General features: G+C 41.8%; 1 protein-coding gene across 2 annotated transcripts in view; it reads left to right on the plus strand.

The window, feature by feature from the left end:
- The first annotated feature begins 2,409 nt into the window (after positions 1-2,409).
- Positions 2,410-25,831, plus strand: part of LOC145459056 (uncharacterized) — a 64,680-nt gene continuing 41,258 nt past the window's right edge. Inside the window, exons 1-4 of one of the 2 annotated variants that reach the window (XM_080337636.1) lie at positions 2,410-2,706; positions 5,708-5,823; positions 7,933-8,023; positions 25,689-25,741. In XM_080337636.1, coding sequence (XP_080193762.1) covers positions 2,676-2,706; positions 5,708-5,823; positions 7,933-8,023; positions 25,689-25,741 — 291 coding nt within the window. In that variant the 5' untranslated portion in view covers positions 2,410-2,675. Of the gene's footprint in view, positions 2,707-5,707; positions 5,824-7,932; positions 8,024-18,406; positions 18,915-25,688; positions 25,742-25,831 lie in introns of those variants that run through there. The other variant, XM_080337637.1, reaches the window with a different exon arrangement.

The following is a 25,831-nucleotide window of genomic DNA, read 5'->3' on the forward strand; positions in this document are numbered from 1 at the left end:
CGTCTTGTTCTGTATGTTTCTTTATAGAACTTTCAGCTACCACTATACGCACAGCGGTACAGTCATACAATTGGGCAAGTTATCAAAATTTGATTCATCCTGTTCGTCACTCAGTGATGTGATGTCACATCGGATTCACTAATGTTTACATTGTGGATAATATTTTCCTAATTGTACTGTGTGGTAACATTAACTAACGTAGGTTTCGCTTTGTTGCTTGATCAGATGGTGTTGCAGTGATCCGCAAGCTGTGAATCTTGATATCAACCAGTGAGGCATGTGATTTTTCAAGTGTAGGAACTTGGTATCAACCAAGTTAGGATGGCCAGTGGTGGAGTGTGGTGTCTATGTTTTGTGTTGTTGAGTTACAGATGGCGACGGCTGCAAAGGCTCGTTATTAGATTGATTTTCAACGTCATCATAACATGGTTATGTATGATGGAGATGGAAACTACTGCTTTATAATGAATATTCACTTGAAGTCTATATACCCTTGAACCAGGCATCTTGAACAGAACACCAATAGCCTGCTAAAAATTGAATGCAGTGGTGGACAGGTTGCCTAGAGCCTAGCCTACTGACTTGAACAATAAAGTGAAACCCAATTTAGGTACAATACATTTCTCCAGCTTGGTAAGCAATTGCACATGGCTCACTCACTAGCAATTACAAGGCTTTGAGTGGAAATATTTCTATGTCGACCATGAAAACAGAGGTGTGTGCAAATTATTGGATATTGTTTGTGTTCATTTTGCTTGATGCTGATTCCGAACCTAAACTATGAAAATTTGAATAACGTTGGAATGTTTCGGTCTACACATATTGGTCTGGTTGCCAGACGCTCTTATCAACTCTCTATTCAATGTGACTGAACACTGAACTTTGTCAGATGAAAATGGTTACTGATTTGGTTTCTCCTGAGCTGAGTATGGTAAGCATATAAAATACATTAACATTGTCGTGGAGTTGTGAAGTACATCCATAAGCCTAAATTTGGATGTTCAGCGCGTGAGTTCACGTTTTCCTGTATGAGAGATTTCATGTGGGCAAAACCAGATATCTTGAAATTATGCAAATCAAATATTTCGAATGTTGAGTGGACGAGTTTGCATTTACCTATGGGGATCTGAGAGATTTTACCTGGGCAGAACCAGATGCAACGTAAATGCAAATATCAACAACAGTTTCATACACATTATGACATGCAAAAATGGTAAGGAGTGTGTCAGTTTTTTGGGCTACTGCTGAAAGTATGGCATGGCACATTGACACATTCCACCATGTCTTTACTCTAGACATTTGAAACCTGTTTCGTTTTTCCAGGTTTTCCTCTCTAACATATGAAGTATATGCAAACACAGCAGATCCATCTAATAGTAGTACGACCAAGACAGGATGTATCGCTTCTAATGTATAGGGCTGGGCACAATGATTCGCGTACTCGAATCTGAATAGAGTATTGATTTTAATGATTCGAATCGAGTAGTAAAAGGCGATTTTTTTTAGTACTCAAATTATACGTGTCTTGTGACTTAAAGTTAATTTATCAACGGGAATTATAGCTTCGATACTAGTTTTTACTGTTGAAGCCTGAACCTTGATAGCATACGAAACATATAGTTCAAAGCTACGAAGGTTAGTGGACGAAGCACATTTCATAAGTCATGATTATCCCACAACAGTGTCACCAAGTGGAATGAAATCGGTATGGTCGAAAAATACCAAAGTATCATTTATGAGATGGAAAACAGACATTATATTCTTTGTGGTGGCATAAACGGTACATATTTGAACTTTGACGTATTACATTATGTTATCACATCATAATGATTGATCCTCGATTACTCGACTAGAAGCATATTACGTGATGCAGAATCGAATCACTCAGGTACTCGATTTTGCCCAGCCCTACTGATGTGTCAAGTTGTATTTTCATCGAATAATGAAACCTCAAAATGCCACAATGACCGTCTGACTTCAAGATATATTTCACATGCAAGTAGAAAACATTACATTTCATTGTAGGGTTTGTTGAACAAGTTGAATTTTTTAGGAGTATTTATGACAAAGTTCAGACAGTTAGTTGTTGGTATCCATTGTGGTGTGGAAGATCACCTGTTAACAGTTGTTCAAAGGAAAGCACCCCAGCACATTCGTGGAACTGTATGTTTTGGTGTCTGCCAGTATTTCCAAATGAATGACTTCTGTATGATGGATGGTTGTAATTCAACTTCAGAAATTACGCGTCCATGTAACATAGATGCTTTCTAGATTTCTTGGGTCACTTCACCCGACTTGGTTTGTAGGACTTGCGTGCTGCATTGTGAATTAATATAGTCCATTCGATTCTTAACTGCTGGTGTTCGTAGCCTGTTAATAAGGCTTCCTTGTGTATCTATATGGTTCAATAGTACAACTGTAACATGGTTTATATTTACCAGCTATATCGTGTTTTAACTGTGTTACCTACATTATACATATTTTATCACACTGCCGCCACCTGCAGATATCGACTGAGCTGTCATCCAAAGCCGCGTGATTTCAGATCTATATATTTCAAAGGAAATGATCAAAAAACATTGGCTGCCACGTAATATTAATGTGGGTTAGTCACCTATTAATGAAATATACGAGACTGTGAAGAATCAGACGTAGCTGTGAAGCGTTTACGTGAAATGGATATTCATGGATTGCTTCAAGTATGCGGTAAGTTGAACCAATTATTTCAGGATACTGCTAGTGCTATCTTATTCTTGATGTAATGTGAGCCTTGTTATGGATAATGTGCAATCAATAGGCTAGCATAGGATATGCCCATTGATCGCTAGGTGATTATATTTATCATACTGGTTACTTAGTTCCAATAATTTCAATTGATTATGCAGAGTTTTTTGAGTGACGAAATCGTGTAATGGTAGAGGCCATAGAGCATCATCTTCCCGAATGGTAGGTTTGAACCCCAATCGGGTCGGACCAAAGACTTAGTTGTAAAACTGGTATCTTCGGCTTCCCTGCTAGTCGCTTGGTTCTGTGGGATAACGTAGAGGGGAAAATCGTGGCAGTGCTGACTTAATCACCTTGGCTCCTTCATGTCTCCAGTTGTCAAAGCACCACGTTGGTGTTGATGGAAACAAACTGCATGCCTTTTTTCTTTCCTCCTGTGCAATTTTCTGAGGTACCAGCTACGTCTGACGAATCCTTGCTTCACCGGCATTTCCATATACTGGTTATTGAAAGATGCAAGTTGTTATGATTGTTGCTAGTATTGTAGTATGTGATACATTCCTCATCAATGATGCGTTCATTCATACGAAGATTTCTGCATTTAGTCATGCACTGTATGAAGCAGCCTATATTCAGACAGGATATGCCATGAATTATTCATGGGCATGAGTCTGACTTTGCTGTGCGATATCTTTGTCACTTAAAAGAATTTTCTTCCAACTAACATAATTTGTCAGCATATAAGAAAAAGCGTTGTCTTTTCCAGACTTGAAGTATTTGAATTCTTGAAGTTACTGTATTGCCATCCTTAGTCGAACATGATTACTTTTGACGCAGCAATAAAATATGTATCTGTCTGTCCGTCTCTCATTTTGACTTAATTATGGTTTTACAGAAATAGCCTACTTTTTTTTTTCAATTCACAAGTTCACCCTACCATAACCTAATAACCTATACCGCAATCACATGAGAATGTGTCGTCGTAGATATTTATATGGATTTATAAACTCCATGGACATTGTTATCATGCAGACAATCTTAAATTTTCCTGTAGCGAATGTTATTTGGATATAAACTTCCATTTGGCACTTGGTGAAGTGGTTATATCATGCATATGATACTAATTCAGTATCTGAAATGCTGGAATTATTTTATAGAATACCAGAGCTGTTGACTGTCACAGCATAGTAGGTATATATAAGTACTTTCTAACATACTTCGTTAGCTTCCTAAAATAAATGTTGATCGTTTTGTTGAAATTTGTTTCAAATTCAGCATGAGCCATCAAATTAGATAAATGCATATTTTTAGTGCAATAAATACGCTTGCTGATTCTTTTCTACTTGAAGATTGTTTAAGATGACGAATCAGCTGTTGCCAAAATTTGTTATCATAGATCCGATTTTTACACTCGGAAAACTTAAATATCTAATTCATAATTACTATGTTGAGAAATGAAAAAAGCCTTCCAGGATAAAACTATCAACTACAAACAAAAATGCTCTCACATTTTAGTGTGGATTGAAAATATTTAATACAGGCCTACCTCCAATAGGAAATTAACATGTCAAATAACAGGGCTCTCGGATAACCGGTGCTCTTGTAATACAGGATACCATATGGATTTCAATTGATCTAAACTTCACTCCATGAAACGTCAGTTAGCGTTTCATCTGCCAAAACCTCATATCACCTACTGAACAGTACCACTGTCTTTGTACAATGTGCAGTTAAATGGTTGTGATTGTCAGGTGTCGGTGTTTTATCACTGTTATATTGACTGCTATTAAGATTTAATGCTAATTTAACGCTATGTAAAACAGTGATTATGAAGAGTGATGTCAATTTGTTTGTTTATATCGAACATGCATCGAAGATCTTTTCAAATGATACCTGAAAAAATGAATGTTTATCATTTTAGCAACGGACACTGAGGAATATGTTACATTAAGAGCATAAAATAGTTGATGCACCGCTCCATACATGTTTCCATCAAGGCTTGACGAATCAAATCCGATTCTGCAGATTATTATGAATGATCAGTTTTGAGTATTGTTGAAAGTAGTTCATTTCCATAGGGGCATGATAATACATAAGATTATTACAGTAACCTTCACTCAATTGAGTCACAGCACGAGCTCAGCTTTATCTCAAAACTCTCTGCAAGCCTGCTGATTAAGGTTGTGACTCTTGGATAGAAAATGTCACATTGATAATTGCAGTTAATGATATTCTACTGTATTTTTGTTGCTGTGGTGGACTGCACTTGAATTCATCATGAATCATACATGGATTAGCAGTCAAGGAATTCATAATGAAGTGAGGAATGTTATTGACTCCAATCAATCAGAGTGCTGCTTTCGCCGAGGTCCATGTTGTAAATTCTGTTGATCCAAGCTTTAGGAAATGTTATGGAATATTGATATCACTGGATGGGTAACACCAGCCTTACAGTAACTGCTGATTTAGCAATTGTCAAGTGTAGAAAGTACAGATCAGAATCTCAATGATTGGTTTAAAAAAATATGGTTGAATGCATCAGACAAAACAATATATGCTAACATCTGGTGAATCTGGTGATCCTAAAGAGTAGAGAATTAATTATTTGATACAGGCATCAAATAAGCTCTTTCTCCCTCATTGAGATCTGTGGTCCTAGTCCCAGAAGTAACTTTTCTATCAGTCCTTGCTGTCAGTAATGTATTTTGTAATGTATTTTGTTAATGTCGAATATATTGTTTGGATTGCACCTAATAAACCATTTTACCACTCGCCAAATTTGAAGTACCAGTAGCCTATGTTAAGGTGGTTAATAATATAATCTTGAAAAAGATTTGATTCCACTATCAGACATTAGGCTAATCCGTTGTAATTTGGTAGATTTTTCTGCAGTAGCCTTCTGTACTGCAACAGTGATGATTTTCAACTTGTATCTTCTGTTTTGAAACCGGCTATCATTCTTAGGATATGTGTATACTTTCAGATATCCGTGGAGTCCCAGCACATCAATTATCTTGTGGACAAGCAGCACCCACTCAATGGTTCTCCAGATATTGCTATTTGTCAGAGGGGAAGATATGGATGCTCGATCCAGATCAGGTGAATTGGCTGATCTGTACTGCTATCTAGCTGCTGTCGGATACTATACCAAAGCTCCGATCATGATCTGTCTGAAATTTTGCAATAATCAATGTCATGATCTTGCTAAAAACCTCCCAATCCATGTATCAGCACAACACAAGATCTGCACTTGACGACCTTTTGTCTCTGTTGTTGCATTTTAAATTATTTGGGATGATTTGGTATCGCTCTCAGCTAAGGAAATGGACAGTTGGCGCTGTACTAGAGTGGCCACCAATTGTGAAACTTGTTAGCTCCATGAAAAAGAGAGAGATAGTTTATTTCAGAATCACATAAATATAATGAATAAAAGGAAATACATAGTACAGTACAGGACATCAGGACAACTGGTTACTGAGGAAATGAGGCATGATGTCCATGATTTGAGTGCTAGCCTAAAGAGCACGTATTTGAAGAGGATAAGGGATTAAGTTAAAACCGTTGGATTATCAAAATTATTTATTACACTTGACTGACTCAGGATGTTACACCATTACTGCTTGAGTGGAATTGTTCAATCGATACACAAATCTTTAGGTTAAATCCAAGCAATAAGGCTCTCATCAACCCTGTTTTTTGCTCATTGCTACAATAACCATGCTATTAATGCTGTATAGTACATATCGGAGCGATAAATAATTCTTACGTTTCGAACAAGTGCATTAAATAACACGGGTTTATTTTGTAAACGGCCCAGTGCCTTGATAATGATGTCGGTAATCTTAGAACCGTCAACAAAAATGAACACATCACACGATTTGGTATCTTTCGTACACAAGATTTTATTTCTTGAACATGATTTTGCCGCGTAACAGATTGAATCCGATTATTGATGCCTTTCTTGTAGATTCAGTCGTGATGTTAATCATGTTGAAAACATTGTAGTGGTACCATCATACCATCGTAGGAGTGTGGAGTCGTTATTATAATTTTCTTATGAAAACTTTTAAATGGTACAATGAGCAGTGTAGCTAATGTGTATATGACAGTGTTGAGTTGTTAGTGTTTTTTGTGGGTATTAGCTTGCTTAGATAGCTAGGTGTGAGTGTGATTGACAGAGGCCTTTCCCCAGGCAGATGTTTTCCTGGAATTGGTGCATTCCAGAAACAGCTTACTTCCAACCATGCTATTTCTAGTGGCTGGCAGATTTTGAGATAATAATATTCCATGTTTTCTTAGTTATACTGTTGCTGCCTTATGCAATGTCACCTGTGACCCAATTTAGCTCTAAATGTTGTGGTTGTGAGCATTAAAATGTTTTGTTGGTCTTTTGACCACTTGAGAACTGTAATGCATTGGGCATTGCATAGGCTCCCTGTTCCGTGGCGGAATTCGTACTCTCAAGTCTCAACCAATGTATTTTTTACAGCTGTTGCAGAAGTTTATTTAAATAGGGGTAATTTCGACTTTGTGGTTACCAGTTACCGCTCTTACCAGTATTTGGCTGTATACACAATACCTGAGAATCTGAGATGGTTTGTGCATATTTCGTAGTAGGTCACGATTTGAACTTATTCGATAATTACCTAATTGATGCACGAAATCACAATACAATCACTCAGTAGGCTACCAACTCTGCATTTATCGATGATGATCGCGTGTGGTAATATATTTGAATGAATTGAACGGTTATCAGTGAAGTCGGCACTTGGTGCCCCTGACCCTAAATTAACCCTTGAACCGATTACACTATTATATACATGACAAGTACCCAGTGCCGAATTTAATTGGTGCCGTATATTCTAGGTCATATTCATTGAGACATTATCTCCGAATTTATTGATACGATACGGATGCATCGCTTTCATAAAAATAATAATAGTTATTACATGTCTAGTGCCAAATTTACGAAGTGCCGAATTCACGATGTTCCGAATTCACTGGTAACCCAATTGAACGTGGATTTGACATTTTCTAATCTAACATGCCTACGGCATACTGCACCAAATGCGATAGTTAATTCCTAATTGTTTCGATCGATGCGCATTGCACATAGTAATGTAATTGTGAACATCAAAAACTTTGCAACCGCGCAGCAAACCTGTCGTTGTTGCCGATAGTTGCTAAATTCAATATCTTGTATCTTAGATGGACATGAATGGCGATGGACCGGAAAGCGAGCATGTGAATGGTGACTATGCGGAAGGGGTTGCTGCTTCTGGGGAGATCAGCCCGAATGGTATGTTAAATATATTCATCTTACAACTGCTGCAATTCAAGTAGTGCCTTTCTGGGGTAAACTTGTGTGACGGTGACGTATTTTTGCTGTTACCGCCGCCATCGAAAATGTCGTTTCTGAAGCTTGGCGAGCATGCCCCAATGCATATGCAGATTTCGACTTTCATGGCGCCTTTGTCCTCTTGCTGTGTGCTGATTATTTGAGATTGATATCTTGCATATGTTCTAAATGTCCAACGTAATGTGCGATTACTTCCTATGTCTGAAGCAGTTCCAGCCTGCGTCGCGTTGTTGAGTTAGTCATGATTAATTCATTAATTACATGCCGAGTTAGTCGCGCGAATATGTGAGATGTTTATGAGTCAGAAGAAGGCCAACTGCCCAGTGGAAGGGTTTTGGCCTGAGTAACTAACAACAATCGCATTGCGCCGTCTAGCTTTCGCGTCTTGGCGAATTGCTTCTCTAGGTTTTGTCTATAAGGCCTCGGTTATATGTTGTTATCGGGCAGCGGTATCTCGAACCTGTGTCTAAAACAGACCACGATACGAGATTGATGTTATCCAGCGCTCGTCTATTGCAGGCAAATTGACAGTTTACTTCTGGTTTATCGAGAGCTTGAAGGGGTCGAGAATGTGTAAATGACCTCAATTGCCAGAATACACACGGCCAGAGTCGGGCTACAGTTTTTATTATCATGACGCCACTTGATTTGTTGCAGCGATTGCAATTACCCGCACTAGAATAGCTTGGGCTGTCGGCGATGTGTACTTTCGGACTTATGATTATTTTACGAGCGTGCCCGTTGTGGATTCTGGTACAGTGTCAATTCCGACCAGTAGAAGCGGAGTTATGTAAGTTTTTCGTTGATAAATCGCGGATTATCACCGATCAAGGATAATCCGAGGATTATCATCGAAAAACTCACATAACTCCGCTTCTGCTGGTCGGAATTGACTCAAATTTGTTTTGCAACGTCTTTGAAGACAGCTCAACAATTTCATGGGGTTGGCAGAAAAATTTGGAAATTTTTTTTTTTTAATTTTCCATAATAAATTAAAAAATTTAATTGGGTCTGCGGAGGCCGTTACTGGTTGGAATCGAGTGAGATTTGGTGAGCAAGGTTTTCTACTGCAACCTGACGATTTAAGAGGTGACCGGCTTGAATCGAAAAAAAAAAGTTATTTTTGAACAGCCCTATGGTACACCTACCCGTTGCGTCGATGGCGTGCTTCACGCAATGAGCAAGCCTTTTCAGATAGGCACTCTGAGCCTATGATCCATTCATTCGTGGTTGTAACTGTGTTTATATGTGGGTGTCTCTTGTCTGCCGCTCGTTTCGATGGCACTTACGATCGCTTCGAACACTTTACTTGACCTCTCTTCGGTTTTCATCTCCAAATAAAAGTGAGTTTGGCTATTTCGTGACCCCGCCACGGTGCGTATGTTTGGTGTTTTGACTCTCGGTTACGTTGGTGTAATTATCGGGAGTATCGTTGTGTTTTGTCATAACATGACCTGTACTGTACTGCAGTTCAAGTGTAATTCCGTCTCGCTTTTAAGGCTGCATTGTATCTCCCGCTGATTATGTCGATAGGATATAATTGAATTGGAGGCAGTGCCGTTTTTTCAACGCTGATCTACCTGTATATGACCTTGCCGGTATTGTGTGTTTTACACGTCGTACGCCGTTTTATTCACTGGGTGTATTGTGTCAAGAGAAGGACATTGGATTAACTTGGCACTCCTGCTTGACCCGGCCGCTATCATTACATTCCTAGGTGAACACTGAACGGAGGGAACGCTTAAGGTCGTAAATCATTCCTAGGCGTGCGCAATGTACGGGTGTAAATCGGCTGCCGTGGGCAAATACGACGGTCGGTTTGGGAAGCGATTTGCAAGTCGTTATGAATTTCCGAGAACGCTTGCAAATAGATTTTCAATGTGTACTGAGCTACTGACTGACGGTATTCTCAGAAATCCCGCTGGCACCGGCAGTCTGCGTGATTGATGTATTGAGATTTGGCGTCTGCGTTCAGATATATATGAGTGCGCCTTGTCTGTGTCGGTAATGGCAATGTACGGAAACGCGTACCGGAACCCAGCCTCGAATCCATTATAGTTTACAATGAAACCTGATTATAGTAGTGTGGCATATCCGTCTTTATTGGCAAGGTCTATAGCAGGGGTCACCAACCTTTTTGCAACCGAGGGCTACTTTTGCGTAATGATTGGGGCGGCGGGCTACTATTAACTCCCGCCGTTTACCCGTACCACACTGAATTTCCGCTTTGATATTTATAGCACTGGGCAGGACTGGACATCATGTTATCTGTTTCTATAGCAGTCAGTGGGAAGCCTGGTATTGTATGATATCAACTAGTGCGCTGTACTCTGGTATTTAACTTGACACTGTAATTCTGAGTGAGTGTTCCAGATGTGCAATAATTAAGCGTATTTTGTGTTTGTTATTTATGAAGTTCATGTCCGAAAAGGCTGATTCACAACGATAAGTTGAACCATAGACGCTTGCAACCTTCATAGTTGCTGCGCATACACCACTGTACCTCTCCGTATCAACAATAATGCACCAAACGTTTGCTGCACAGTGAGGTGGGGGTCATTTTGCAGTGTTACAATTTCATTCTCCTACTGTTCAGCATCCAGAAATGACAAGATTTCATTATACCGGACAGCAGCAACGATTACAGAAAGTTAGAAACATGGTATATTAAACTGTGTTGAGTGTAACAGACACAAGCTGTGCCAAAAGATGCAATACGTAATGGGTATACAGATACTGAAAATCTGCTAGTACTTCACGGCTATCTGAGTCCGAATAGTAAATATTGTTTACTACTTTGGCGTTGTCCTGGTCGTCGAGCTATCGTAACGGAACCCCCCACCATTTCAAGAAGACTGTGGACGGCATTCCGTCATGTCACCTGTATAGGCAATGCGCCGTATTTTGAGTTTCTGGTGATTCTATCACATACATCTATATATTACTATTTGTAATTGAAGATATTTTTAAGTGTTTATATATGTAAGTTACATGCTAGTGTGTTTTAAACAAGAATAGCTGAATCAATCAATCTATATTTTTAAAAGCTCAATGGTAATAATCTGACGAATATTGGTAAATGCTGCTATTCCACCTATTTTTAGAATGGGCTCGCGGGCTACTCATCTAGTCCTCGCGGGCTACCTGGTGCCCGCGGGCACCGGGTTGGTGACCCCTGGTCTATAGTTACTAATTGGCTAATGGGAATGGTGGATTAATGATGCATCAATGTCCGAATCCCGGCTCGGTTTCACAAAAGCACGCGCCAACACGGTTTTAAGTCTTAACTCCATTCGGTTGTAAGATGAAAAAATCACTCCCTGATCCGAGCTAACTATCTTGACCTGGCTTGGGCTCGGGCAAATCGAGTATCTGGGCGATTCGATTGTGAGTCTAGTTGAGAATTGGAGTACCACGAGTGATGATGACGTAGAAAGTTCAAATATGTATCTTTTTCGTGACCACAAGAAAAATATTCTCATTTACAAGTCATTCAAGATAATTTTGTAAATCGCGATGACCATGACTGTTGCATAGCGCTTTGTGACCAAGCTCTGGCTTCATTTGCGTGATCATTACCAACAGAAATGTCCAACATGCTTTAATCCCAACCAACCAATCGAGGTTTCAAGGCTGCCACGGTGGAAAGAAAGTACCGAAGCTATATTTCTCGTTGATAAGATAATTCTTGTTCGCAATGACCGCATGATTTCGTTACTCGAAAAATCGACTCTCACTATTCGATTCGTTTCATTAGAATTGATGTTCGATTCGGATTCAAGCGCTTGAATCGATGTGCCCGCGGCCCGGTTTACGGTTTACAGGCGCGTATGTTCGGTTTAGTGTTAATGGCGGCTTGATTAGGATACTATTGGCTAACGGCGCGAGTTTTTTTTAAACATATGGGCTGCGTTATTTTCATTCGTATTCATGCCACCGTTTTGACGGGTGATTGTCGGGTGTCGGTATCATCGCGGATAAGCTTGGCACGTGTGCGCTTGGAGCGAAACTTGTTGATCGCGAGCCAAAAAACCCACTGTTACGATTGCGCCAATCACGGAGATTTTGGCGTGTCGCCGGGTCTCGTTTTGTTTCTCGAACTCGATTGAGTCGGGTTGGCGGTGGAGATTTCTCTTTCAGATTCGTATATTTGCCCGTTCCGTTCAAAGTCATATGATGACGTTGCACAGTAGAGTCACTGTAACGGAAAATATGCACTATACAGTGTGTGCTTTAGCAGCTGCATTCATTGCCCTCTTGTCGGTAACCGCTGGCCACTGGCCACTCGAGAAAATAAGGGTATTCCGCATGGCGGACTACGCTCACTCAGGACCGATGGCGTGTTGATTCAAGAAATTTTTGACAGACTCCCGAGATGTCTTTCGGGTGTACCTCTTGAACAGCCACAGTTACTAACCAAAAGACTGACACGCATCTAACAGGATCAACTTTCGTGACTCGTTTATAGTTTGTAGTTTGAACGACTGGCAATGCATTATGCAACTATTTCGAAGTAGACGCAATGATGCTTTGCTTACAGAGATGATCAATAACGAAGCAGAAATTGTATTTTACGATAAGCGCGGAACTATAGCGATATTGCGAGTTGTACGTGTACTGTACATCTATTATCGCCGATAACCATCTCAACACATGCGATATCGTGAAAAGTTTCGTGTCATACAAACCATCAATCAAATCGACTAATTCGGCGGTTTCCCGATATCTCGTACGGTGTTTTGTAATGTCCTCCGTTATCGGATGATAATTCCGACACGGTTCCGAGTTTCGATAAAGTACCGATCAAGCTTGCGCTCGTCGCCTGATGTTTGTTTTTGCGTTTTTACTTCGTAGTAGACCTGCCGCCAAGTTGGTTAGACTCTGGCTTGTATGATTACGCCGATACGGTCACTGCAATGCTTTCATGCCGAATGCCCTGCACGGGTTGTGAAGATGAATGTGATATAATTTACGCGATTAATGCCCTATTGCCGCGTCGCAATGCATAGCGTGGGAATAGATTTGAAGTGTTTTTTTTCGCCGAAGTAAACGGTGGCTCTGATGAGTTGCAGTGCATTGGCGAATACTTTTCCTCGCATATCTTGTGTGTTGGACTGTTGGGTATTGCGAGTTGTGACATCCGGGCCTTATCGTAGGCCCGGTTACACCATATTAGTTCGCTACGCCGCAATTTATCTGTGTGCGACTCAACGTATAAAAATTTTAGATATATTTTCTAAATATTCTGCTTCGCAAATTTGATCTAACGACCGGGGCTTACGATGCGATATTGTCGCCCACGTAACGTCGCAAACTGAAATTATTATTTGATGACTTGAAATGGACTCAACTCCGATTTTAACTTGAACCACTTCGGAAAGTCCCGTGTCCTAACTTGTGACTTCACTTGGAAATGAAAATGACTTGACTTGACTCGAGTTAAAATTGTGACTCGGAGGTAGTGACTTGACTTCCCACTCTGGTGTGATTGAGTGTCTTTATTCAGTTTCAACACGAAAAGTACTATAATATTCACAGAAGAACTATATGCGCCCTACAATCAAACCGGCGCCGCCGTTACCTGATTTGTTGCTAGACCGACATCGACATATTCGAGATTAACAAGGAAATAATACGAGTTTGTGTAAAGGTAAATAAACTTCGTAATTAGGGATGCATTTAAAACAAAAATCAATTTAAAACAAACATGTTTAAAACAAGGCCCTAATTTAAAACATGTTTTTTATTGCTGTTTATGTTTTTTTAAGCCATGACGTCACGAATATTCAATTGTGACGTCATAGTAGATTGACATTGACAATTGAAAAAATAGGGTAAAAATAGCTCCTTTGACGAAATATATGTACTATTGCTGTTGAACCGACTATTTTGAGTGTTCCACCATCCCATATCGATATACGTCGGCTACATTGGGTGGTAATTGTCTGTAGGCTCATACAACACGTTTTGTAAACAAAGTGTTTTGAAACAACGTTTGTTTCAAATGCAACCCTATTCGTAATAGTAAATTAGCATTTGCTGAATCACGGCGATTCGCGAGATGTAAAAGACCAGTTGTGAGGGGCGCAACTAGGACTCCGGAAGTGCAGGAAAGTCGGTGACATTACTTCTCCCGCCATCAAATTTAGAGGACTTTTTAAAGTTTCATTCAGGCCACGATACCGAGACGGAGGTTCAGCTTTTGGATGCAGGTCACGTGGTTGCTTTCAGCGGGTTTCTTGCAAGGTTCTAACGCCGGCGCCAGCTGACGTGATCGCCAGAGGTCAGGAGCAAAGTTGTACGACTAGAAGCTATTCAACTTTTCCAAATCAGATTGGCATTAGAGTTGCTGAATTCGCAAAAACAATGAGCTGAACTGGAAGGAAACACAACAAAAATCAGGTTCTGTTCATATCAAATCAGAGTTATGGAAATGACAAAAGGTTGTACACGAAACTTGCCTCGTTTTGCCTTATACAGTTCTCTTGTAGCATTTTCAGGAAAAAACAGAAATTAAACAAGAATTACAATTAGAGCATAGGGCATCTCGCTGTAATTAGACAACTGGAACTATGACCAAGTCTTGTCAGAATATGCTGTCGCGCATTTTCAGTATTTAAAGTATTTTGCGGACTCTAGAGAGTCCGCGAATAACGGTTTTAATCAGCCTTCCCGCGAGTCACTATTGTTTGCCCGCGCGATAGGCGCAGAAATATGAAATTTGATACGCCTCGTCTGTTTACCTATCTGGCACCGAGCAGCTGGTGCGTCAATGATGCGCGCAGCCGATACGTGACGTAGTTCGGCGACCGTGCAGTTTTTATTTGCGCCACTCGATAAATCCATCGGTTGAAAGTAGGATTTAATCCCTCGCCGCCCTGCCGTGGACGGACGAATCATAATTACGGCTCGGCAAAATCGAGCGATTCGATTTTGAGTGTCAAACTTGGAGTCGAGTCCAGTTTTTGAGCATCGCTCATAATGACGACACATACGCAGGTAAAATCGGAGTTGAAATGTGTACTCTTCATGCGACTACGTGTACCACTAGACCGAGATGGATACTTGATTGAGAGATCGAACTATCGCCTAGCTTAAGGCGCAGTTCTAAAACTACAGAGTATGTAGTTGAACACTGAACAGTTTCACGGCCATAATCGAATAACCGTGCTCTTACATGAAATAACTAGAAATGCTGCATCTGGACTCCTGTAACTGTAAGATATATGAAATGTAACAATATTCTCAGTCAAGCAGTTGCTGACTGTGACTGTAGTTCTATCTACCATGTTCTGATGTAGCGAGATAGCGTAGTGGTATAATCCACAGTTGCAACACGAATGGGTTGCGCCGTTGCGGGTTGAGTCCGACCGATGTTGACTCCAGAATTCCTGCCTAAGTGTTGTGGAGGTTCATCCAGGCTCCTCCTCGCCATCTCATCCGTGCAAGCGGTGTCTTATGAAAAGCCTAGAAGTGGGCCGTACTACAAGTCGGCAGCTACGGAATAGAAATGAAGAAAATTGGCCTGGTGTAAATGACCGTAGTAGTCGACAAACACCATGAATCCCACAAACAACAACCATGTTCTGACGTCACGAAAACTGCCGTTTTTTTGCCTCTTAACGATCGACACCGATATTTCTGGATTCGATAGTGTGGTGTGAAGGAATTGCCTAAACGACAGTTTTCCTTGGAAAAATAATTCTCGGTCGCAAGTGACGTGCTCGGGGAAAATCGACTCGCACTGCTAGGTTTGAATCGTTAAAATCGAGAGCTCGAATCGTTGTGCGCAGGCTATAATCATGATTGAATTCTTTTTATGTCATGCCGCGGAGCGCCGTGATGCGAAGGTGGCTGCGGTTGTCTTTTTCCACATTTGTTGGCGCGACGATATTGTCGCTGAATATTTCATAGGATGAGCCGGCGGCCGGCTGGCGATTGTCGATTTTCACGCGTCGGTGTTACGCATCCGCGACGGTTTATGCGGAGGTAAAGTCTCGGCGTAGACTTATGTGCCGTCCGGCGATTAGTGCGGAGCTGATCGACGAATTCTCTGGTCCTACTCGGGTCCTGTTTTTTTAAAGCTCTGGTCCGACTCCCAGGCCGGAATCTAGAAATGACCGTGATTCGGTCCGAAAAACTCTCGGTAATAATCATCAACTCACAGGACGGTATTGAATATTGATTGAAACAATGCAAACAGGAAATTATAAACTCACAGATCAAGCCCAACCCTTATCTGAAGTAATTTGCCAACTTGGACTTAGCATGTGGTTTATTTCCATGAACGTTGTTTCACTTAAACTATTGATTCGATGGTGGATGAGGGCAAGGCTCCGAACCGGCTCCGGCCAAAAATGAGAAAATCCAGCCGGATATCCAATCCGGCTCCGGTCCATGCCCCGCTCTACTGGCGACGCGACGCTAAGAGGTGTTCAAAGTATTCTGCGTTGCTATTCAAGCTATTGTAGTATTAAGTTAGGGTTACCATACGTCCTAGCGATTTAAAGTGAAAAATAAGTATTTCAGACCCAAATTTGCTAAAAAAAAACTGATGACTGTTTAGTAGAAGTAGTTTGAAATCATAGCTGCACTTCGTAACTGACCAGTGACCACCTCTGTACCTTGAATTAATGTTGCTGTCTTTCCTTCTGGATTTGCCAGCGCGCACCAGCTACGTCGCTAGTGGGCGACACGGAATCGATTCAATCCTTGATTAAAAAATAGACTGAGCGGCTAACTTCTCTCGCAGCAATGCAAGACACCCAGTACTCATCCGTTGCGATTATATTGAGGGCTAATCCCCGTGTTTAGATTCGCTTTCTCTAACTTTTGGTTTTAATTATGTACGTAATTGCGATATGAGGCACGATTACGCTTGTCGTAGGCTACTTAGCGAGTGGTGTTACACAACGCTGTCCACTTCAGACCACTCAAATGGATTGTATAATGCGTGTTCCGGGGCTTACAGTGTTTATTGTCCGTTTTGTCAGTGAATTTCGAGTGCGTCGTCCGCTCGTGAACTTTGATTCTAAAGGGGTGCTCGATTGAAAAACGGTCTTTCCTAGTAGGTATCTCTGGCGATAAGGCGACTGTGGTTTCCGTAGATGCGGGGTGATTTGTTTTGGCGTAAATTTCAAATTCTCGCCCGACGCTGTTAGCCAAGCCGGTCGCCGGTCAATCAACAAGCATTATGGGCTGACGTTTTCTCCGCAACTGTAGCAGAGAACCATCCATAGCCGCGTGAGGTGTAATTTTGCATACCCGGACAGTATAAACCTTGCTCTTTTCGTCGATCGGCTCGTGTTCTTATTTATCGTATCACAGAATTTTAAATTCCTTCAAAAACGACTTTCGACCTTTTGATGGCATAAATGCGAGTTCGGCGTAACGGAAGCTCATTGAGGCTCCCCTAAATTGCTTGGAAGTGTGTCTCGTTAAGATCGTGGCGCAATTCGCCTTGACCAGGCGGCTACCGTCTCTGATGAGAGAATCGTCAGTATTTATAATTCAGAGTTGTTTCAATCTAGTGCTGAATGATATTCCGCCCGTAATCTGCACGGTATTACCCCTTTTTGCTTGAAATGTATCTGCGCTTATTCAATTCACCTGCTCTCGCCAATAAACCAGTCGCCAACGCAGATAATGTTTCGTGTTTGATGCATATTCGGCCCCCTTCAAAAATACCGCATCCGAAACTGCGATGCTAGAACATGGAATTATTATTAATGACTAGGGCCGGGCACTCACTATGACGTCATACCAGTAAACCAGACTTGACTTGTTAGAATGTGTGCCTTTTATGCGACCATAATGTAAATAATGCCAGTTACATACACTTCGTGATTAATTGAATCCAATAGATGAAATACGTCATAGCAATATGTAACATTACGACAGGTCGATCACTATTACACTATGCGGGTATGTCGTTTCTATGAAGGCGGGTAGGCTTGTCATACATGTCTAGAACGATATGCTACCTCGTATCGATGTTCTAAGGTTATCGCAATGGATAAAATTTTCACAACTGGACTCGAATCCTGAATGCGGCGTTGTGAATTTCCGGACAGAATTTTCCGTGTGATTGTGATTATCATATTTTTATTATCGGCCCCGCCTGCTCACCGAGTCGCATTTGATAACGATCTATACTAAAATAATGCCATCAGCGCTTGTGGTCGCACCGTCCTGGCAAACGCCGGCGACCTATAATAATTTATGTAACAAGTCAGCACCGCTAGTAGGTATTTCTTTGATTGTGAGTCACGAAAGTTGTACTATCAACCGTTTTGCTTCGCGATTTATGATTCCCATAAAAGTATAGAATATCGCCGTCGAGTGTCACAACCCGGTGCCGTAAAATAGTTCTTTAATTGCCGCCAGTAACAATCCCCGAATGGTAACGCGCAGCGGCGTGATTCATATGCGCGCTCTGGCGTTATGAGACGCATCTAGCTGCTGCACGGGCCAATGCCGCTAACTGTTTAGGTTCGTGTCCTACGTTAAAAACGCGTAGGCCGTTTCCCGTTATATCATCATCAAGTCGGCTATCGAAGAAATTCGACCGTTCGCGACGCAGCGCGCTAGTTGCCACGGATAGCCGCTGGAAGCTAGCTGAGATTGTACGGACTATACAGAAAGTTTGCTGCGACCTGCGAGAATAGGCACTAGGCACTTTAGGCAGTCATTGTAATGGCGACCGCCGTTACCTCTCCTGACAAGCACGCCGGTGTTAGGAGATCTCTAGGCGCAAGAGCCATTGGGCGCATCAGAAAGTCGTTTTCTGTGGCCGATTTCAGCAGCTTGGAAACATACCGGTACGATCGTGGTAAGCAGATTTTCCACGATCTATTACTTTGAGTTACATTACGAAATCGTGATTTTGATTGCTAATCCGTAAACCTGCTTAGAATACAGTCTCCACTCTGTGACTTGTGTATTTTATGGTGAATTCCTACGATGTAGTAGTAAGTTGTGGCCTCCGTAAAACGAGGTAAGTTTCCTGTAATCCGTTGCAGGCAGCTGGTTGCATTTGGAAGCGCTTCTAACAATGGTATACTCCAAGGTTTATTGCGTAATAAGGTGCTTGGTAAAGCGGAAGCGGCATACGCAGTTTGACACTCTTTCAAATTACTTTGAATAGTCGCTGAAATGTGTACCGTACGTGATGTAGTGCGGTGCCGTTCTTTCAAACTTGAATTTGTCATGGCCGATGTGGCATGGTATGACTTAATGCGTGCGAGTGTATTACTGTGCGCCTTGTACGGTGATGCCAATTGGAGCACTCTGTCGAAATCTCGGTTTGCTGCTTCAATAATTCATTCCCAGCCGTTGCCCGTGTGGTATGGCGAGATTTTATGCGTGTTTTTATAACCGTGCGTATCGTTTCACCGTGATAATGCCAATAATTTCAGTTGTTTGCTTTCGCGCCCTATCCGCGTGCAATCGACTCTAGCGGCACAATCTTCGGTCTTTATCGCTATTCTTTTTCATGAAATCCGAGTTGTTTGCAGTCGGTACTATGTTTTAGCCAGGTATTTAACTAGAGTAGGTATGACCAAGCCGGCTGAAATAGCGTCTAGCGCGCGACTGCAATTCAGCATTATGACTACCTGTCCTGTGCGCGTAGGCACAATGCACTCACTGACGGTTTAGGTATATTTCTCATTGAAAGAGGTATGATTGCTTGCCGAGTCATTGAGTTTTGTAACTCATATTTGATGCTCGTTTCAATGATGTTGTGTGGGCTCCTTTTGCTGTGCTATGTGGAATGATTGAGGCCTTGATAATTATAATAATCTGAGATGATTGTTCCGAGGCCTCCATTGTGTATTTACTTATCTCAAAGCTTCGTCATTATATCCCTTCATTGATGCGGTTTTGCTACTGCACGCCGCGTGCCGCTTTGAAGTTGTGATAAGCGTCACTTCCGACAATAGTTGTACAAATATCATTATGCGCCGTGAAATGATACCCAGCGATGCGGTTACCAACGCAAAAATCGATTGAATCGAGAAAAGTCGATATCCCGTCGGCCCTGTAAGGCCTGTTTACACCGATTTAGTAGCACTTGTCCCGTAATATCGTCACTCGTGTCGTGACTGTGATTTTGGCGAATTCTGACCCACGTGTATCATAACCTGCATAAAAGAAGCTTGGAATCGACCCGTACATTGAAAACACTCTGAAACCAACGACTTAGCGGTTTACGGGCGATATTAATGATATTTGCGTGTTGACATCTGTCGCGATTGCCACACTGCATTGCCTCATCTCGAATGGGTTGGTTTCATAGCTATAGGCAGCGGGCTGATAGCCGACCACGCATTGCATCGGCTTTCGGCTATGAGCCATCATGCATTGTGTCCCACTGTCCAGCATTGTTCGACCTACCTACCGATCGAAAGAATTTGAGACTATATTGTCACGCTTAATGCGACGTTGGATAATTGTAAGCCAACGAGGCAATAATGATGACATGGCTAATTTTCTCATTAAGAAAAAAGTCATGATCCGATTGGGCGACTTAGTCGCGTTTATCCTCACAAATACTCAGACATGGTACACGATCAGTGTAAACATTGGAAATGGTTCGTTCTCGTGTGGCGTTCGCCTGTCCGAAACGTGGCTGGTGATATGTTTCAACATTCGTAGTCAAATAAATGTCAGATACTATGAACTTTTCTCATACCTGCTGCAGAGATGAGTCATTAACACGAAAATACTGATATTTGATCATTTTGCTTGGTTGAATCATCTCTACTTCCTTGGGTGTCTTTGTTTTCATTTTGTTGCGCTCTATTGTTCAAAGTCTTACGATCCAGGCGCTTGGGTGTTTCGTGCGGAGGCAGGGGTTGAAAAGCGACTTTGGTCGCGTGGAATTGATCCTTGTATTGTCGCGGTAATAATTATTTGGCCATTTGGCATGCGTCACGCCTTAATCGACTATTGGGTGGAAGAAGAACAAGTCTTGGTTTTATTTTTTGCGTTTCGAAATTTTCAACGGTATCGTTTGCTCTTCCGGGAAGGAATTGAAGACGCTATTGAATGATTTCGAAATCTTCTGCATTTCCTTGTATTTGGGATACTTTTGGTGTGCTTTGTTAAGCATACTGGGACCTTAGAGTGTTTTTACTTCCTCTGAAGCAGTGGTTTTCAAGCGACCGGCCATGACGCATTGTTAGTGGGCCATAGAGCTTGCGTGGTATTATACCGTGATATCAGAAATCATGTTATTACGAATATATAAGGAATTCCACAGGTAAATAACAAACAAGCGACCTAATGCAACAAACTCGGCCTATTGTTGCGTTTACGCCATCATTTTTTGTTTACAATGGTATCTGCCATGGTTCTGTCGCATTCGTTGGAAATCTTAACAATTGGCAAGATAATGCTGCAAATGGATTGCTAACTTCGACATGTTTCACAGTTCCGCATGTCTGTCTGATATGGACGATGATATTAGAGATGAAATGGCTCCTTGGTACTGTATAAACTGATTTCAAATCCTACTGTCCAAAAATTAGCAGGTATCCTTTCACACTGATTAGGATTCCTTTTCCAGTTGCTGTTGAGTAAGTTGATGACGTATTGCGAGATGAACTAATTGACCTTAGAAATATTCAGGTTATCGCGACCCGGGATGTCTAGCTTTGAATTCACGATCCAAGTCTCCTCAACATATCCCCAAATTAGCAGAAACTATACGGCCATTTTCCACAACAGGGTTGTGTGAGTCAACATTTCAATCCCTGATAAATATCAAGCCCAAACCTCACAAGTTGCCGCAACAGATTTGGTGTTGCAGCTGCGAGACGCTGCTCACTCTCATCGACTACATCCAGAATACCAAGTCTTGCAAACTATTCATCAAATTTGAGCGAACTTTCATTTTATTAATTTATTGTGTTGTTGAAACTTTGTTTTTCATTGAACGTTGATGGGGCAACGCCAATTTTACTAATTTAGTGGGCCCTGCGCTAGAAAGGTTATGAACCCATTTATAAAGTATGGTTGCCGAATCGGCATTCGGTATTATTATAATATTATGTTATGGCACAATAGAACGAGCTATTTAGCCTCTTTGTCTTCATTCGTATTTTAGGCATCAACTCCTGTCTAGCTTCTGTTGTACATAAGAAAAACGCATGTCATTCTGGGTCTGTCTGGAAAATGATTAAAATGAAAAAATGTGACGAAATGAGCGATGTCGGTTGTGCATTGCCAAGATGTTTGACACCATGATCGCATTCGGCGCGTTTCAAACTACAAATTCGGACCCGGATTATCTCCGACAAGAATATCCAAACCAAGTAGGCCTACTTTGCATTCTGCGCTCGGGGAGTTACGTGCTCTCTTCTTGTACGGTGTACGTACATTCAGGCCGATCTTTGTCGTCATTGTTGCTCCCACTGTTTATTATCCTCTCTGAACAATAAGCTACTGTAGTCAACACACGGTATTCTGGGTTTTCTTGAGAGACCAAGGCAATGTCATGACGCTAGATGCACTCAGTTGTTATCTTTACGCAAGCGCGCGCATGTTTACTATTTTCTGCGTTGTTTTGGTGCGATGTCGTGACTAGAGTGCTGTAGTTGGTTGTGCAATTGTGCGTATTATAGCAAGCCATTGCGCTGGCGAGTCACGTGCCAAGACAGTCGTGAGCGTTGGCGCACAAAATGTCAATTTCATGAAGTAGCGAAGTAGCATCTTAATAACACTTGTAATTCATTGGCGTGACATTACCATGCAGTATAGCAGCCAACACGGACTGCTGACTATGTGGTGCAGCAATATCTAGTTCTGGATATCCATGATGTAGTGTATGGTATGGCCGTACGATATCGAAAAAGGCCTGTAAACCTGGTTACTTGAAAGCTGTAATTTGGCGAGAGTATTAATCTTCCCCGGGAGTATGATAACTTTGGATCAGCTGGAAGAGAAAGGGAATCTATTATCATGTCAAAATTCAAACAATAAATTCTAATATAACTGAAGCAAAAGCATTGTTTGAAATTGTGATATAAAGTGAACATTGTGTTGTGTTCACTTCGGGATTGTTAACAAACATGGCGGGGGCTCTCTGGTGTGGAAAATCGACCGTTGGTAGGCTGAGGTGCTCGCCCAATTATTATCAACCCGATAAAGTCGCGATGTCAAGGACTTTGTTACGTGATATTGGAATCCACTGGGTGTATTTGCGATTGAAAAACCGTGATTCTGCATCAGATTGGTACAAAATATTGGATTCTCGAAATGCGCAACCGGAACTAGACCTTTTCAAAACTAGCTTCTACAACTAGAACAATGGGCATGTAAACATCCGCAGCTAACAGCTAAAACACAACGAAGTAGATTCAGCTCGGAATCAACTTTAAATTTTTATTTTATCGGAATCGGATCGACTTTCCGTATTAACATCGTTACAAGTTTGAAATGGAAGGGCTTGTTCCCCCCCCCTCCCCCCCCCCCCACTGTTAGCAGTGATGATTCCGAGCAAGCAATGACAGCAAGAACATCGCACTCGAACACCGGTATTGCGATTCACGCCAAAAAGCGACACGTGTTTTCTAGTTGTTTGGCATGCAATTTTGTAATTTTAATGGGCAGCTAGAACTACTATATTTTCAAAATCTGCAACTCGAACTACAACTGCTCAAAAAGCAATAGTTAATTGACCGCCAACAAACTAAATTGCTAGTTTGTACGAGTCTGCTCCGCATCATTCGATTTGCACCAGTATAATATATATCAAATTCGACGCAGTCGGGACATACATACATTCATCCATCGACACATACTGGCAAATCACAATTGTAAAGTACCAGCATAGGATTTCCACATGTATACTGCGTACAGTACTTGGGCAGCGCGACTGTTTGAAAAAGAATGCTTAGTGCTATTCACCTAGCGTCCCTAGCTAGCCATACAATGTAAACGGGCCCTACCGGCACGAAATTAACGTTTGAGTTTGCACTGTGCAGTGTGCACGTTGCAGAGTACATCGCTATTGTTTACAGGTTTGCGATGACATTAGCTGTAATCGATTCTGTTCGATAATACCGGTCGAATCAAAGATGGTTTTGCGGCTCGCGTATCTTCGCGCTCGCGAGATGGCGTATCCGTGTCTTAGTTATCGCGCTTCGGCGGTCAGCGTGCAGCGATTTTTGTGTTCTGAACCCGATTTGAATCTATTGCGTGTCATTTTGTTCCGTTTGCCGCGACCTTGCAATCATGCCAATCAATTGGTAGAATCCTAATCGACGCAAATGTTATCTGTGCGTTGTTTGCTTGCTTAACTCGCATCGGTTTGTTAATCAATATCGATTTAGTCAACGTCAGACATCTGTGAGGTGTTCAAACTGGCGAAATGGTGCTAAATGAGCCGTCGCCGCGGATTACATTGTTATAGATTTTCCGTAAATTGAGCCTGGCTTGAGTAGCGAACGGACGGCAGACGCCCTGTCGGACTTACGGATGACTGTGACGTCACATTGAAGCGTTGGCGTGCGGTCGTTTTCGACGATTACGTGTTGCCATCATGAATTCGGGACATTGTGACGTCACGTTTTCTACCCTCTTTTCCACCCTCTCTTCCCTTTGACTGTAGCGTGAAACGGTATCTGTAATTAACTAGTTACGGTTGCGTTTGACCAGGGTATGAACAATGAACATGTGATGTTTTTGTAGTCCCCAGAATCGAACGACGTCTCTTTCGGCGCGAGTGCCGCGAATTTTTTGTATTGCAATTTCCTGAAGAGGGGTTTGTCGTTTCGATTCTGACTCCCGCGGGACGGCGGAAATGACGAATAGGCCCATGCTTCGGCGTGCGGCATTTGTCATATTCAAATACGTGTCCGAGTCACCCCGTCCCGCTTTTTCTGCAAAAGTCTGCGTGTTGATTTGGATCGAATCATGGAGGGCAGAGGACTATTTGCATATCTTATAATCCCGTATAGTACTGGTCTGGGCTATCCGTTCCACTTTGGTGTTTACTACGGCTCATTGCGCAGGCTGCGAGTTATTTCATCGACTGGAAATGTTGTTTCAATGCTTTCCTTTCGCCGTGGCAACTTACCAGTATACAAAAAACCCTGGGGCACATTGACGGAGGGGCATTTCTGTCAAATAGTTTGATAACCCGGGGCGTTGTGATAAAGGCCATATATAAACAATATCGTGAAAAATACCAAATTTTCTACATTGTAGCGGTCTGGCATCATTTTATTTGTGGTCTCATAAAAGTTTCATATTTCAAAATATGAGGAATCCGTACCGCGATTTGCCCAGCGCTAGTGTTGTTTAGTGACGAAATACATTTCCGTGGGTAAGACTGACATACGTATGGTATGCTTGTCTTAGGGCGAGATATTGTTTTGTGAGATTCGGACGTAAAAACGGCATCTTTTGTATAGTCTCACAGTTTTCAGTGGCGGACATTCGGTTTCAATTCCTGTGTATTTCAGCTCTTATTCGTACGCTATTCTGTCTTGTAGCCGATCGGGATTGCAGGATTTTTGTTCGTACAGCGCGTTGCGTTTGTTGAGCTATCGCATATCCTATCCGTCCTGCATTTTCAACGAGATACTTTACTTTTCAGATGTCCACGAACGGTTTCAGCGAGGAGAACCGGCGTCGGGACCCGGCAGCAAGGTAAATTTATATCAATCATCTACTATACCTAGATTGACTGCGTGCTTGCATTGGCAAATGCTACCGAGAGCGCCAACCAAGGAAATATTT

The sequence above is a fragment of the Botryllus schlosseri genome, chromosome 16 (assembly GCF_051294905.1).
Source record: "Botryllus schlosseri isolate E-star chromosome 16, Bs_hap1, whole genome shotgun sequence".
Lineage (NCBI taxonomy): Eukaryota > Metazoa > Chordata > Ascidiacea > Stolidobranchia > Styelidae > Botryllus > Botryllus schlosseri.